This window comes from Plecotus auritus (assembly GCF_963455305.1).
Source record: "Plecotus auritus genome assembly, chromosome: 11".
NCBI lineage: Eukaryota > Metazoa > Chordata > Mammalia > Chiroptera > Vespertilionidae > Plecotus > Plecotus auritus.
The window spans coordinates 19,895,612-19,911,716 of record NC_137777.1 but is presented as its reverse complement, the minus strand read 5'-3'; the positions used below and the strand labels follow the sequence as shown (position 1 = coordinate 19,911,716).

Below are 16,105 nucleotides of genomic sequence, written 5' to 3'. Positions count from 1 at the left end.
GATTTCCCAGCAGGTCTTTTAATCCTGGGAAATGTCCATATATCTTAAATGTATGATTAAATAAAGCAAAAACTAAAGTACGCTTATTTAAAATGCAGGTAAAAATTTCTCAAGTACTTTGCTATGCATTTATATTTCTATCATTACCTATAAAATGCTAAGGTACTAAAATTTATTTTTTCACAATAGTTAGTTTACTACATGATTAACAGGGATTTTCTTTTTCTTCAAAATTTGACATTCTAGGCAAGGGGTTATGACTCAACTGTCTATTGGAACTAGTCAATGAGTAGCTTAGGGTTTTCAATTTCAAACCTACAAGATTACTTTTTATTTCCATAAGAAATAAACTCTCATTTTTCTTAAGTCACCAGCCCTCACAGAATACTTATTTCCCCACTTTGTCAGAGACGTGGATATACAGACATGGGTGTTTTTCATTTGAAAAATTTAAGCAATACTCACTTTGTTTAACAGAAATGGGAAATATGTTTGGTTATTTCAAAATAAAGTGAAGGTGTTAGATACTATTATAGATAGTCAATCCTTTCACCTTCTCTGCTCCTTTTTCTATTTTTATTTAACTTACCCTAAATAAATGCATGAAATGGGTGGAATGAAATGCTACTATGAGTCTAAAAGAGTTAATGGGAATACATCTAAGAAAGTTGTATTATATCATAGTCTTAGTAATCATAAGCTATGGCTATTTAGTAAAGATAAATGAAAATCAAATAAAAATAAAAATATTTTACTTTGGATATATGCAAAAATTCAACAACAAGTACAAACCTGTCCTAGGTTAAGAAACGTGACAGCATATCGTGGGTCCGTGCTGTCCCTGAAGCCTTCTTGGCCACTGTGATAAAATTCCACATTGCTTATCCTGGCATTTCCTGTGGGAAGGAGTCAGTTAAATTTATTTCTTCTTGAAAAAAATAGAAAACATTTTTAAAAATCTACAAAAGCTGTAATTTTTTCCCATTACAAATTTGTTTTCAACTTTCATGGAAATCTCATTAGTTTTTTATTGCTCTTTTAATCTAAATGAGGCAGTATTTCTGAACTTTTTTTTTTCACTGCTCCCCAGAGCCTTCTCAGGCATTTTTTTCCTAATAGCTTCCCCTCCCCATGAAATTTTAATAACACAGATATACTATGTATCTGTTAATGTATGGTGGTCCTTTGGGGGGCTACAAACCATTGCAATAACTGAAGGTATTTTTATCCCTCAAGGACCAACTTCACCCCTTGGTGGTGATAGTGTCCCTGTTGAGAATACATGACATAAGGCATGAGATACAATTCACCTGACATTTCCATTTTGATGTTCTAAAGAGACTTTAAGGGCATTATCGTTACATAACCTCTCTAGAATATGCACTGCCAACTATCTGCTCATCAGTTTATCATAAGTACCACTGAGCTGACAAAAGCCAATTTCATAGATTAGTAATAACAGCAAAAACAGTCCATGAGAGATTGCTCTGTGCCAAAGCTATACTAACTGCTGGCAGTGGGTGGTTTAATTCTCATGCAACATCCTATGAGTTAGGAACTTTTATTAATCCTATCTTTTATGGAAGAAAACCGAGGCACAGAGATCCACGGCTGGTAAGAAACCAGTAGAATATAGTCCTTGCTTCAAAACTGATATTTAATAAAATGCATTAGAGAGGAGTTATTTCATACTAGAAGGAAAAAACCGGTTTAGTAGGGAACATAAGATTAATACACTAAAGACAGAGAAGAAATGGTTTTCACAGACCATGTGGGCCTACAAAGCCATTGCTGTGTTTTCTTTATCTACATCACAAAACAGTAGGAGCAAGGAAAGGTTGTCATGGGAATAAGGCCCATCTTGGGACTTTAAGTGAGACACATGGATTACTAGAGCAATTTTACCCCTCTAGTCATCTATTTCTTTATCTTTATCTTTAAAAGAGGGACAACATTGTAATAACTATGTACGATGTCAAGTGGGTACTAGACTTCTTAGGTGAATCACTTAGTAAGTTATATAAATGTCTGTACTGTGCTGTACACCTGTAATTGAAAAATAAAAAAACTAAAAGGGGGACAATATTTATGCCATAGTATGATGAGTATTAAATGGGATAATATGTGCAAAACACTTAGCCCAATGCCTGGAATCTTGTATCATGACACTGATAAAAAAACAAAACAAATAAAAACTCCTTGTCACCTTTGGAGTTAAAAAGGGGAAAGAATCAAGCATTTTTCTTCATTTCCTATATAAACTGTCCCTCAAGGTATTCAAATAATTGGAGGAGCTTCTCTTTATAGAGGTATTCTAGATTATAAATGAGGAGGGAACAGTATAGTTAAAATATCACCTTTTTAAACCTCAGTGGTTTAATCCAGGCAATGATCATGAATAGCTGCTAACATCTCAAAAGGAGAGTTATATATTACTAGAGACCCGCTGCACGATATTCATGCAAGAACAGGCCTTCCTTCCCCTGGCTTCACTCCCAGCCCCCCGGGAGCCAGCAAGTCCCTGCTCCCCAGCTGCCCAGGAGCCGGCACATCCCCGCTCCTGGCCTACCTGGGAGCCGGCAAGTCCTCGCTTCTGTCCGGAGCACTGCTCCAGTAGCTCCCTCCACTCCCCCCCTTCCCCTCATAGCAGGCTTCATGCCCCTCCCACAGCTCCTCGCCTGCATATGCAAATTAACCTCCATCTTTGTTGGGTTAATTTGCATACTCACTCTGATTGGCTGTGGGCGTAGCGGAGTGATGGTTAATTTGCATGTTTCTCTTTTATTAGTTAAGATGTGCCTACTAATGAAAAATTATACGATCACCTATGAAGAGTTCTTGCCTAAAAACTGAATCTGTATCTGATCAGTTTTCTAGTTCTAACCTACACAGGCATAGAAAATATAAGGGAGACAGAAACAACTTAAACTCTAGGAATGCAATCCCTAAACCCCAGACTATTGGAAACACCATAGGGCAAATGATCTATTTCCTTTTATCAATAAAATGCAAGAAAAAATAAATGAATCAAAGACATTGAAGATTCATAACTAATTGCAACATGGATCTTATTTAGAGCCTGATTTGAATAAAGAGAGCACGAAGGAAGGAGGGAAGGGAAGAAAAGGAAGGGATGGGAAAGGTAGGGAAGAAAAGGGAAGAAGGAAGGAAGGAAGGAAGGAAGGAAGGAAGGAAGGAAGGAAGGGAGGGAGGGAGGGAGGGAGGGAGGGAGGGAGGGAAGGAAGGAAGGAAGGAAGGGAGGAAGGGAAATGATGAATAAATTGGAAGAATTTTTTTTTAATATATTTTATTGATATTTTTACAGAGAGGAAGGGAGAGGGATAGAGAGCTAGAAACATCGATGAGAGAGAAACATCGATCAGCTGCCTCCTGCACACCTCCCACCGGGGATGTGCCCGCAACCAAAGTACATGCCCTTGACCGGAATCGAACCTGGGACCCTTCAGTCCGCAGGCCGACGCTCTATCCACTGAGCCAAACTGGTTTCGGCTAAATTGGAAGAATTTGAACAATCATTTGATGATAAGGAACTATTAACATTTTTAAGTCTGATACCTACAGATGTGTTTTTAAAAGTCTTAGAGTTACATTCTGAAATGTTTCTAGATTAAGTACTATGTAGCTGCTTCATTCACAATAATGAAAATAAGAAAACAACCTGAGTGTCCGTCAACAGATAAATAGGACAAAGAAGATGAGGTATATGTAAATAGTGGAATATTATTCAGCTATGAAAAAGGGGGAACTCTGCAATTGCAACAACGTGTATGTATCTTGAAGGCATTACAGTCAGATAAGTCAGACAGAAAAAAACAAATACTATATGGTATCACTCACATGTGGAATCTAAAAAAGCTGAACTTGTAAAAACAGAGAGTAGAATGGTGGTTACCAGGGGATGAGGGTGGGGAAAGTGGGGAGATGGTTAAGGACATAAACTTACAACTAGAAGATAAATAAGTCCCGGAGATCTAATGGACAGCTTAGTGATTATAGAAAACCTCTATATAGAAAAGCACTGTGACCTGACGACCAGATGATTGGCCTACCGGTAGCTATGACGTGTATGACATGCACTGACCACCAGGGGGCACACGCTCAATGCAGGAGCAGAAACCACAGGCATGGAACAAACTGGCGAATCTCAGATGGAAGTGGGGAGAGGGGACAGCGGGAAGAGATTAACCAAAGATCTTACATGCATACTAGAGGCCCAGTGCATGGATTTGTGCACTGGTGGGGTCCCTTGGTATGGCCTGCACCCTCTCACAATCCGGGACCCCTCAGGGGATGTCGGAGAGCTGGTTTTGGCCCTATCCCTGCAGGCCAGGCCGAGGGACCCCACTGGTGCATGAATCTGTGCACCAGGCCTCTAGTACTGTATTATAAACTTCAGAGTTACTTAGAGACTAGATCTTAATTGTTCTCACCACACAAAAAAAGAAATAGTTATGTGATATGTTAGAGGTGCTACTTAATACTCTGATGGTAATCATATTGCAATATATAGATGTATCAAATAAATACATTGTACACCTTAAACTTACACAATATTACATGTTAATTACATCTCAATAAAAAATGGGGCTGCTGCCCCAGCTGGCTTGGCTCAGTGGATAGACCGTCAGCCTGTGGACTGAAAGGTCCCAGGTTTGGTTCCGGTCAAGGGCATGTACTTTGGTTACAGGCACATCCCCAATAGGGGGTGTGCAGGAGGCAGCTGATCGGTTTCTCTCTCATCGATGTTTCTAACTCTCTATCCCTCTCTCTTCCTCTCTGTAAAAAATCAATAAAATATATTTTAAAAAATGGGGCTGCTTCAAAATAATTCAGTGGCTTAAATAGTGTGGGTGGGAATATAGATGACATAAATTGGGGAAAGTTGATAATTGTGGTAGCTGGTAATGGGATTCATTACACTATTTTCACTATTTTTAGTATGTTTTAAAATTTCCCTTAGAAAATAACTGACCTGCTGTGCTTGTTATAAAATGATTTGTGATTGGGTGAGAAGCTGGACAAGCTATTATCTAAGGTCATTGTTAATTTGGTCATTCTTACTGTCTGAAGTAAAATAAGTGGAATAATGTTGGTGATTTGGTATAGGAAGGTAGCACATGGGCTATATAATCCCACTCAAAGCTTTATTTTTCCAAGTATCAAAAACAACACATCAGGCCCAAAGCAGAGTCACTTATGCTGAGCCACACACCACCAAACTGAAATTTAACTTAACTACAGTTTTGCATCTTCCAGAAATGGAATCTTAAATCAGCGAATCAGGAATGGCCTATCAGCATCAGGGTAATGTGCCTGATAAACCCTTGCCATCTCCTACAGGGAAAGTAACCTTTTGAAAAAAAATTATTACTGTTTAAAGTATTACAAATAGTAGTACATATGTCTCCTTTTTCCCCCATTGACCTCCCCCCCTGCCTCACCTCCCCCCAGCACATGTCTTCACGCCCCTGGTGTCTGTGTCCATTGGTTATGCTTACATGCATGCCTTACACTAACCAAATTGCTGTTTTACTGAGTATAACTTCCTCATTCCTGCTCCCTTCTGCCTATAAAATCTTTCCTTGTGAACGGTTCTTCAGAACTCCTTTTGACCTGCTAGAATGGATGCTGCCTGATGCATGAATCATTAGATAAAGCCAGTAAGATCTTTAGAATGTACTCAGTTCGCCCTGACTGGTTTGGCTCAGTGGATAGAGCGTCGGCCTGTGGACTGAAGGGTCCCAGGTTCGATTCTGGTCAAGGGCATGTACCTTGGTTGTGGGCACATACCCAGTAGGGAGTGTGCAGGAGGCAGCTGATTGATGTTTCTCTTTCATCAATGTTTCTAACTCTCTATCCCTCTCCCTTCCTCTCTGTAAAACATCAATAAAATATATTTAAAAAAATAAAAAAGTAAAATGTACTCAGTTGAATTTTGTTTCTTAGCACAGAAGATCCTTTAAAGACGTGAGAATTACTGAAGAACTGACTACACATAGAAAAGACTAGGCTATATGTATTTCATTTAGGAAAAGAAACGGAATTTGTACCAACCTTTAAAAGTCATCATATTTTCAGTGAATGAGCTGATCAGGACATGTGCACCAAATGATTCCTGGAACCAGCCTGGGTAGTCTTCACCAAGTATTTTGATGTTCCTGCTCAGTATCCCAACATCAGCTGCTAATGTGTAGCTCTGACCTGTTCCAGGAACTTGGTATCTTTCACCTGCAACAGGACAGCTAGGTAGTACCAATGCTGAGAAATTCCCATCTTCATTAGTTTATTTGCTGTTCATAGGCTGCATAGCTTTCTAATATGCCAAAAGTCAACACAAATGCATAAATTGATTAAAGTTTTATACTTTAACATACATAGATGGCAGACTGAAATGATGATAGCTTTTTATTTATAAAATAAAATGTTAATCAAAAGTATGTCTTCTATTAACACCAAAAAGATTATTATAATCAGCAATTAGGAAGTTATTGCTTCATAGGAAGTTTGCAATCACTTTATACAAGAAAACACTGTTGTAAGGCAAGTTGAGAAGCTGCTTGTAATTCTAATAGGTGAAGAAGTGAGGTAGAGAAGTAAAAGAATTTGTCCAAGGCTGTGCGGAGAATCAGCAATACATCAATATTATCTCTCCTGACCTCCAAACCTTGGTTTGTTGTACTTTTCCTGGGCATATTTTGTATCAATCAAAATTCTTTGTAAATACTAGTAGCATAGCAAACAGTGTGTATACTTGCATCTTAATGATCTATAAAACATAACCTAAATTCCATTCTACATTTCTGGAAATCTTAGTCAAAACTTTAAGACAGGCAGGTACATTTCAAACAGAGAGAAATGTTTGGTAGTTTAAAGGAAAAACTCAAAGACTATATAATGTCAAACTTCCAAAACTTTTTGCTTTACAATTAAAAATGTTCTTCAACGAAAACTTTTCTTTTTGATTTAAAGGAAAATATGTGATACAGAATGGAAGACATATATGCTTCTATTAAAATACTGCTTTAAAAGGTTCTCTTAAGTTTCCTTTTCACGGAGGCCACCTATCCACAGCCTCTCACACCGCCTCACAGCTGGAGTTCTCATGAGCACCAGAGCATCTAAGTGGTTTTCTGACATCCTCTCCTGTCTGCTTCCATGTCCTGGGATTCCAAGGAAGGTAGAGGGTCAAATGGGGGAAGGGTGGGTGCTGGGAAGGCCCTGATCCTACAGGCTGAGATTTGGTCTTCAGTTGATTCTGAGGAATTCCTTCTTTCCTGGATGATTATGGTCTACCATTTGGCTGTAGTTTATTTAAATGAAGTTACAACTGAGGAATGTGTCAATGAAACCAATCAGGACAAAGATGCTCTCAGATCAAGGGTTTTCAAATTTTAACGTGCCTAAGAATCACCTAGAAGCCTGCTTAAAACAGAAAGTGACACCTTATCCCACAGAATGAGAGAATGTAATGCAGTAGATCTTTGCTGTATATTTGCTAAATGAAAGAATGGCTATAGCAGGGACTCTTCCTAGCCAGCATGTAAACAGTAGCACCCCTTGGGTACCAGTGCCAGTCTAAGTGAAATGCTCTTCTAAAATAATTGTGAGATGTTTCATCTAATAATGGTAATTACAGAGGAAAGCACTAAAATGTGACGACTTTAAGACATTTTAATTACGTATCTATTTGGTTAAAGAACAACCACTTACCGAGGTGAGTGTAGGAAAGGGGATCATTGAGAATGAGAATTTTGTGACCATGCAGGATTTTAACGATGCTTCTAGTTTCTGTCTGGTGGATATCATAACTTGTGGTTGTTATCACAATCTCTTCTCCCTCCTTAGGAAAAATCAAGTGCCAAATACAAGAACAATTTTAAAAATAGGTTTACATTTCTTAATAACTATTCAAAATTCTAATTTATTTATATGTGATTAGAATCATGGTATTGTTACAGAGAAAAAAACAATATACTTAGATGTCTAAAATAAATATGCTTCTGTTTGATATTAAGAATTCTAATTCTAAATTTTGAATTATCTTAGAATTTTCTTACATTTAATTCAGTAATTTAATAAAATCAGGCTATACATTTAAAAATTAAATAAATAAAAAATTCATATTTTATTAAAAAGCTGATGAGAACAATACTCCTTAAGACTTAAAAAAATTTTCCGAAGGTTTTAAAATTTAGTTAACTATCATTTGAATTCCTGAAAGGTAGGAAAGGAAGAGAAATCTTAAAGAGCAAGAAGACCAAGTCTTAGAATCTGTATTTGTATATGACGAGCTCCTTCTCGTCATCCAAATCTCTGCTCAAATGTACCTGTAGGGGAGAAAAAATAATTTTTTCCTCTACCCTCCTAAGTTCTTAGCTGGGGACCCTATAGCAAAAGACAGATTAACAAGAGAAAAACATCTAAATTTATTTAACATAAGTTTTATGGGACACGGGAGCCTTCATAAGGAAGCGAAAATCTGAAGAAATTGTTATCCGTGAGTGTTTCTATGCTAGGTTTCATGACGTGGGAGAGTAGTGGGAAAATGTGACAGGGTACGAGTTCCGTGTAATAAACTGGGAGAACTAGCAAGGTTCGTTCCAATTCTTCTTTGTGTCGCTTTGTCTTCAGAGATAAGGATGGTCTTTTCCTTTGGGTACAGGGAGGGCACCTCACACATGAAGGTTTATAATCTGTTTCAGGGGAAAGCAGAAAGTCCTTCCAGCACAGGCTGTTTCTCAAATTCCTTCATCTTAAAATATTTAAGGTTTTGGGATAGCATGTCTTGTTTAATATTTTTGGGTAGCATGTCTTGAACCCCATCTTACCCTTGACAGACGCTTTCTCTGGCCACCCTATTTAATGTTATCTGGCACCCTCTACTAAGGTAGTCTGTCTCACAATACCTGTTTTATTTCCTTCATCAGTGAATCATAGTCTGAAATTAACACATTTATGTGTTAATTTCGTGTCTGCCTCTCCCACCCCAATGTAATGTCCACTATAGTTTGACCAATTTCTTCACCACTGAATCCTTTGTCCAGAAGATGTCTGACACTTGGTTAGCTATTAATTGGATAATTAATATGTAAGACATATTACTTGCGTAAATAATACAATATTAATTAGAGAATTAATAGGGACATTGAAATCATTTAAGTACCATCTAAAAAGTAATCACAACTCAACTATCACAAATAAGAACCTCTTGTGCATAGATTACAGTACCTCCCGATAAATCTTCTTTCTATTTACCAATTTTAGACTACATTCAGAGAGCCATCCCCGTTGATGATTTGTTTTGATCTACTCAGACTAAGGCTTTCTTTGTTCTGTGACTCAGTAGGAGGGAACTGGCTGAGATCTGAGAGCTTGGAAAAGGAATCAATCCATTTCCCTGACCTTTCAGCATTAAAGCGTATTTGTAAAACATGTGAGTCGGTGGCCTATGCACACTGATGGGGATAGCAGAGATGGAATTGCCACCACTCATTTTACCAAAACACGTTTAACACAGGCATTATTTGAATATCATTTGGCATCAGGATTTGTTTTCTTTCCCAATGGTTACCATGTAAAATAAACAAATTAGAAGTAAAGAGAGAACCAAGATAACAATAAAATGTACTTAAAACAATTTCTTCTTTCTGTTTTGCAAGATTTTGTTGTAAACAAATATTTTATCCCCAAACTTTCACATTTCCCTTTCATAACTAATATATACATGTTGTTCTTTATATGTTCTGAAGGACCTTTGACACCACAATTTTTAAATGCCTGCTATCAGGTCAGCATTTTGAGTGCAAGTTAATTGCAAAATACATATTTCTCAACTGGTTAATCATATGAGAAATAAATGTCCGTGAGAATAAAGAAGAAACCTGTTTTATGTGGACCCATTGTGTGTGCTCACTTTCCACCACCTAGTGTTTCCTCTACCTGCCAATCCACAGCATCCATCAGAGACAGGACTTTGGAACCTGCCTCTGCGGTTTCTGAGAGTTTGGTTTTATATATCGAACGTGGAAGTCCATGAAGGTCCAGCTCACCAAACACCCCTGCAGGAGAAAAGCACATTGCTACTTACTCAACACACAGTATTGAGTTAGGTGCTGAAATAAAATGAAACTGTTCTTGATATATTCTAATAAGCGATTGAACATTTTAGAATGAATGAAACCAATCGGGGTCATCTGCTCAGGGCTTTGACACTTTGATTCGCTTCTAGGAATAGAAGTGAATAGACATTAAGGCCAGTACACAAGAATATATGAATGAAAATGCTTAGTTCAGCAATATTTGAAAATTTGAGGAAACTAGAATTAATTAAATTGTATTTCATAGAAGGATGGGATAAACTGTAATATCCCATCTAGGATAATTCCATGGTGCAATATGCTATAAAAGGAAAGGGTGTTATCTGCAAGTATTGATCTGGAAAGACATCCATAACATTTAGAAAAAAAAGCACTAAAATATGAAAAGAATTATTGCTCATAGAAAAGCAAGATTATGAAGAAAGCCAGATTGGAAATGTATAATGTGCATATGGGGAGATTTGTTAATGTTAGTTTTATAATGAATTATATTTTGATTTAAAATATATACATCTATATCTAATTTAATGTAACATGACTTAATTTTAATAAATCTCTGCCACTTTTATAATCATTTACTATAAATAAATATTTGTAAAAGCTTCTGAACCATAAAATCAAGAACTAATAATAATATTTTAAAGTACATTCTTAAAACTGATACGCATGATACTTTTAGTGTCTGGAAACACATACCTAAGACTTTTGATCCTTGATTTGGTCCTTCTGGAAAAGCCCACTCTGGAGTAGAATGATTTCCTCTAAGAACAATCTGTAATTCTCCTTTAAAAGGGTTATCTTCCCAGCCACCAATTAATCTACCTCCCTGCAGTGAAGCAGAAAATTGTCAATACTTAAAATTTGAGCAGAAAAAATTTCCCCCATAAAAAAGGAATTGGGAAGACTTGAAGCCTTGTCTAGTGAAAATGAATAAATTCTGTTATACAAAGAACAGTATTACAATGGAAGTGACCTCAACTTAATCTACTCACTATGGGATAGGCAATTTAATTTTCCTAGGTCAAGTTCAATATCTATTTACTTTCAGAACTGGACCTAAAACTGGGACCTTTTAAGACCTAAACTAGTGCTGTTTGAACAGACCACAGTGGATTGTAAAATAATATGGCCTATATATAATACATTCATCTACTTATGTCCAAGCTGTGCCATTTATGAGCCATGATTGTTAGTAATAAAAGCTATTACTAAATGCTTGCTGATTCTATGTCAGGCATACTGTGTAAGGCTTTACCTATATTGTACCACTTAACCTTTACACTAAACCCATGAGTTGGTATTATTCACATTTTATAGGTAAGAAAACTGATGCTAAAAGTAGACGAATAACTTTCCCAAGGTTACTCAACTATTAAACAGTGAGGCAAGGATTCAATCGTAGCTTTAACTTGCCTCAAAGCTCACACATGTAACTAAAATATCACACCTTTAAAATATTAAAAGCTTAGTTTTACCAAAGAAAAGCTACTATCCACTTTTATTTTTTAACTAGAGGCCTGGTGCATGAAATTCATGCAAGGGGCTCAGCCCTCGCAGCTGCGGCGGCTGCCTCGGTCCTCACAGCCCTTGCTTCATCGGGAAGGTCGTCCGGAAGGTCGTTTGGCTGTCCAGTCTAATTAGTATATTATGCTTTTATTATTATAGTTGGTGTTAATAGCTTTTTGGTTAGGACATTCTTTTAAATGAATAATAATAACAGACTGCCTGGCTGGCATGGCTCAGTGGTTGAGCATCGACCTATGAATCAGGAGGCCACAATTTGATTCCTGGTCAGGACACATGCACAGGTTGTGGGCTTGATCCCAAGAGTGGGGCATGCAGGAGGCAGCTGATCAATGATTCTTTCTCATCATTGATGTTTCTATCTCTCTCTCCCTCTCACTCTCTGAAATCAATGAAAATATATAATAATAAAAGACTGACAGAACAATTAGACTGATTCTAGGGGTGGGGAACCTTTTTGGTGCCAAGGGCCACTTGGATATTTATAACATCATTTGTGGGCCATACAAAATTATTAACTTAAAAAGTAGCCTGTTATATTTGGTCAAACATTTAATTAACTCACCCCTAATGCCTTGGCAGGGCCAGACCAAATAATTCATGGGCCTTGTACGGGGCTGGGGCCAAACATTCCCACCCCTGGGTTAAATGGTTACATGATCAAGACTATCTGAGGTTTCTGAGAATGAAGTGATTGTTCTAAACCACTGAAATATTTTTATTAATCTGATTCTGTTTTCATAATTCCACCTACATTCAATCATTTTAGGAACTACTGTTTGTTTTCTTTATTTTAAAAAAATGTATCTTTATTGTTGAAAGTATTATTGATTTCCCCTATTTCCCCCATTAACTCCCTCCACCTTGCACCCCGCCCCCTCAGTCTTTCACTGCCCTATTGTCTGTGTCGATAGGTTATACATATATGCATATAAATTCTTTGAAAAGTCTTTAAATCTTTTAATTTTTCCCAGGATTCCTGGGGATTCTCTGTCGGTTGGATCAAGCTGTGAGTTTAACTGTACCTTATAATAACACAACTATCCTTTGTAGGACTGGAAATGAGCAAACCTTACACTAAAAGTAGCATGATAATCACTCCGTAAGAAATGCTTAGTCCACAATATAAAGAAGAGCAGAAATATACTAGACTTCAAGGGCAAGAGCCAGCTGTTTTTTTTATTTTATTTTATCAATTGAATATGCTTTCTTATAATTTTTCAGTAAACCTCCAACATTTTAGAATTTGGTTAATAAATTATAAGACCTTTACTCTTACCTGCAGTGATATGTAAGTAGCATTCAAAACCACTTTTTTGTAAGAAGACTCTGCAGCTTCCTCATTATGTTTATCTTCCAATTCCAGAACCCCCCAAATAATGAGCCTTTCCAGTGGTGGAATATCCGTGTCTGCTACAACCCATGTTCCTATGAAAGAAGACTTTAATATAAGAAATATAACCCGAAGATGATAGCCTATAGATAAAACACTGGCAACCTTCTCAGTGAGTCTTGGTTTTGAAGTGTGCAACCCTTTCCCCACAAAATGACTGATTCTTGTCTCCCCCCAAAAATCTATAATCTATAATCTTAATATTCAGGTTTAAGTTCACATGAAACTCGGAAGGCATCAGTTATCCAGGACACAATAACAGAATCTATCTCCACATTTGCTATTTCCTGAGGTTTGCTTTATAGAGGAGGAATGCTAACTATGTGTGGCATCTATCCCAAAGTTGCATAAACACAAGCATTTTACTTCTTTTGTATTTACCTTCAGGGATAACCACATTTGCTCCTGGGTGAGGTATGGTATAATTATTTTCCCGAGATGATTGCCAAAAAGAATCGTTTGACCATAAGCTGAAAACAAAAGAAAAACAGTCCATTTTCTCTCTGTATCTAATGACCATCTCCTGAGGGTGTAGCAATATACTAGATGATTTGAGGATGCTAGAATGCAAATTAAATAGTTTATAACTTCACTAAGTAGACAAGCTAATATGTGAAATTAGTAACATACTCAACACACATAACTGCCTATATAATTTTTTTCTCCATTGAAGAAAACTTCTTTTCCACCACAGTCTGAACCACTTTTTCTCCCACTAACTCCTTATTCTGATACACTAATTTTGCTGCTCAGGATGTGTCACCAAAGAGTTCTGTGATCTCAGGTAATTCACTTAAGGTCACTGGACTTCACTATATAATAAGGGAATTGGTCTAGTAATTCAGATCTTACTTTCTGCCAGTTTGAGATTACCACATAATTTCTGTAAGATTTTTCCATTTTCTAATCAGGGTCACTGTAAGGCTCAAGTGAAGTAATGAGTGTGGAAGTGCTTTGTGACCCACGAGGCACTGTGCAGGGGGGATGCAGGAGTGACGTATGAAAAGGTTTGTGTCAAGTGCGACTGAGGGAGTAACAAACAGAAGGCCTATGTACTTGTATGTGGCTGGTCGCTTCCTGGGAATTGGATTTCTTGATGGCGGGTGTACAGGAAAGCAATCCTGGAGAACACAGCAGTAAGCCTGGAAATTAATAATAACATCCTTCACATCAGGATCCAGGTTCCCAGACACGGGCTGGCTTTGAGGAAGGTCATTTCTCCCCGACACTAAAAGTGAAGTAAAGCAGTTTAAATTAACATGATGACCAAAGCACTCAAATGTAAACAAAATCACAGCTATTTGAAAATATTCTTTAGATATTAACTTGGTATAATTCAAATGAACGGAATATATATAGGGAAATTCTGGACAAATCACATTTTATTGAGAATCACGTAGTCAAAATTCTTGAAAAAAAATGAATATTTTACAATTTAAAAATTATTTTAAAATATTTTTATTTAAAAAATAATTAAATAATAAAAAATGAAAACAAAATATATGATGACAACTTCCATTGTACTTATTACCTCTAATTTTGGGAAATAAATTTTGGGGCCACATTTAAATTAGAAATGTTTGTGTCATCTCCAAACATAAAATGTAAGTTTTTAATTCAACTCAAGGCTTTCCCAGCATAAATTTTACCTCCAGTCCTTTCATTCAACAAACATTTCTTGAATCCTGCTATATAACTGTGTAACATACTTGCTCATTAAGCAATTTTTCTCCTCCTATAGACAAAGCATTAGATAAAATAACTTCTGGCTAATAAATACATACCCAAGTAATACAGAGTACTAGTGTTTGCTTCAAGGTGCCAGTCTCCATTCTTGCTGGTATTCCAGCTCAAGGGATTTGAGGAGCCATTCCTCATATCAATAACATTAAACATATCAGGATTTTGAGTGAAGTTATGAGAGATGATGACATAGTCTTCCTCCTATAAAAGTTTACAAAAAAGTGACTTGTTTTATATGTTAATTTCCTGCCTAATATACATTAATTAAGATGACAGAATTAGCCCATATATTAGGACAAGTTTTGGTTTTAGTTTCTTTTTCATCTTGCATTTATATTTTGTTTATTAACATTTTATATGTCTACAGCAATAATGCTAATGCTGTCACTAAAGCAATAAAAGTCTCTCTCTCTCTACATTTAGATATATATAAATATACCCAAATATATAAAAATCTCAACATCCACATATATATGTATGTATTTAGAAACCCATGTTATTTCTATAATGTTTGTAAACATTTAAAACAATCCAAAAATGCTAGGGTTCCTTTCTTTTTGGCTGCACATATGTAGTATAAGAATATGAATGAAGAAGATGAAGACACCCAATTCAGGATAATGGTTACCATTAGAGGTGGAGAGTAAGGAGTGAGACCAGGGTAAGCCATAAGCCATACAGGGAACTTCCACTTCATTTAAAACGTTTTATTTCTTTTAAAAATCAAATGTAAATATTCAGGGTAAATTCAATTCAGATAGAGGTGGGTGATGGGCACAACAGGACTTGGACTATTTTTAGAATTTTCTGTTTGATATTTTAAATAATTCTATTATTAGTAAAGCCCTTAAGCGGTATCTGAAACATCATAAGCACTCAATAAGTGTTAGTTATTATGGTAATAATAACAGGGCACAAGTATAGCACCTTGGGAATATGGCAAGAAGATTGCTTACTTCTGATTCTTAAATAAGAATCTTTTTTTTTAACTTGTCTTAGGTTTAAGGTGGGCCATGGAGGGGGTACAGGACTTTAACAGGCCAACATGTGAGACAAGAGCATTCTGGTCCAAACAATCGGAGCAAGGATGAGAATGTACCCTGTGGTGGAGTAACGTTCAATCTTAATTACTAGAAGATGGATGTTATAGCTCTTTGTTTACCTTAAATCCATAGAATGTTGATGTGTATGATATGTTGGTTATGTGATCCACACCTTTAAAGTACCAGTTAATGTGCTTTGCATTTGGAATCAAAGCCATCCATCCAGACATATGAGTCAGTCGTTTCTTCCGAAAGGGAATAATGCTTGTGCCTGTAGGAGAACA

At 36.7% G+C, this 16,105-nt stretch overlaps 1 protein-coding gene across 1 annotated transcript in view; it reads right to left on the bottom strand.

Annotated features, from left to right (window-relative positions):
• The window catches only part of PKHD1L1 (PKHD1 like 1), a 140,977-nt gene that overhangs the window by 30,085 nt on the left and 94,787 nt on the right, over positions 1 to 16,105 (bottom strand). The window contains exons 51-60 of the mRNA XM_080646789.1: positions 15,941 to 16,092; positions 14,820 to 14,979; positions 14,092 to 14,263; positions 13,417 to 13,505; positions 12,922 to 13,070; positions 10,815 to 10,944; positions 9,961 to 10,079; positions 7,732 to 7,861; positions 6,076 to 6,249; positions 793 to 896 (exon numbers count right to left, since the gene is read on the bottom strand). Coding sequence (XP_080502915.1) covers positions 793 to 896; positions 6,076 to 6,249; positions 7,732 to 7,861; positions 9,961 to 10,079; positions 10,815 to 10,944; positions 12,922 to 13,070; positions 13,417 to 13,505; positions 14,092 to 14,263; positions 14,820 to 14,979; positions 15,941 to 16,092 — 1,379 coding nt within the window. The remainder of the gene's footprint in view (positions 1 to 792; positions 897 to 6,075; positions 6,250 to 7,731; positions 7,862 to 9,960; positions 10,080 to 10,814; positions 10,945 to 12,921; positions 13,071 to 13,416; positions 13,506 to 14,091; positions 14,264 to 14,819; positions 14,980 to 15,940; positions 16,093 to 16,105) is intronic.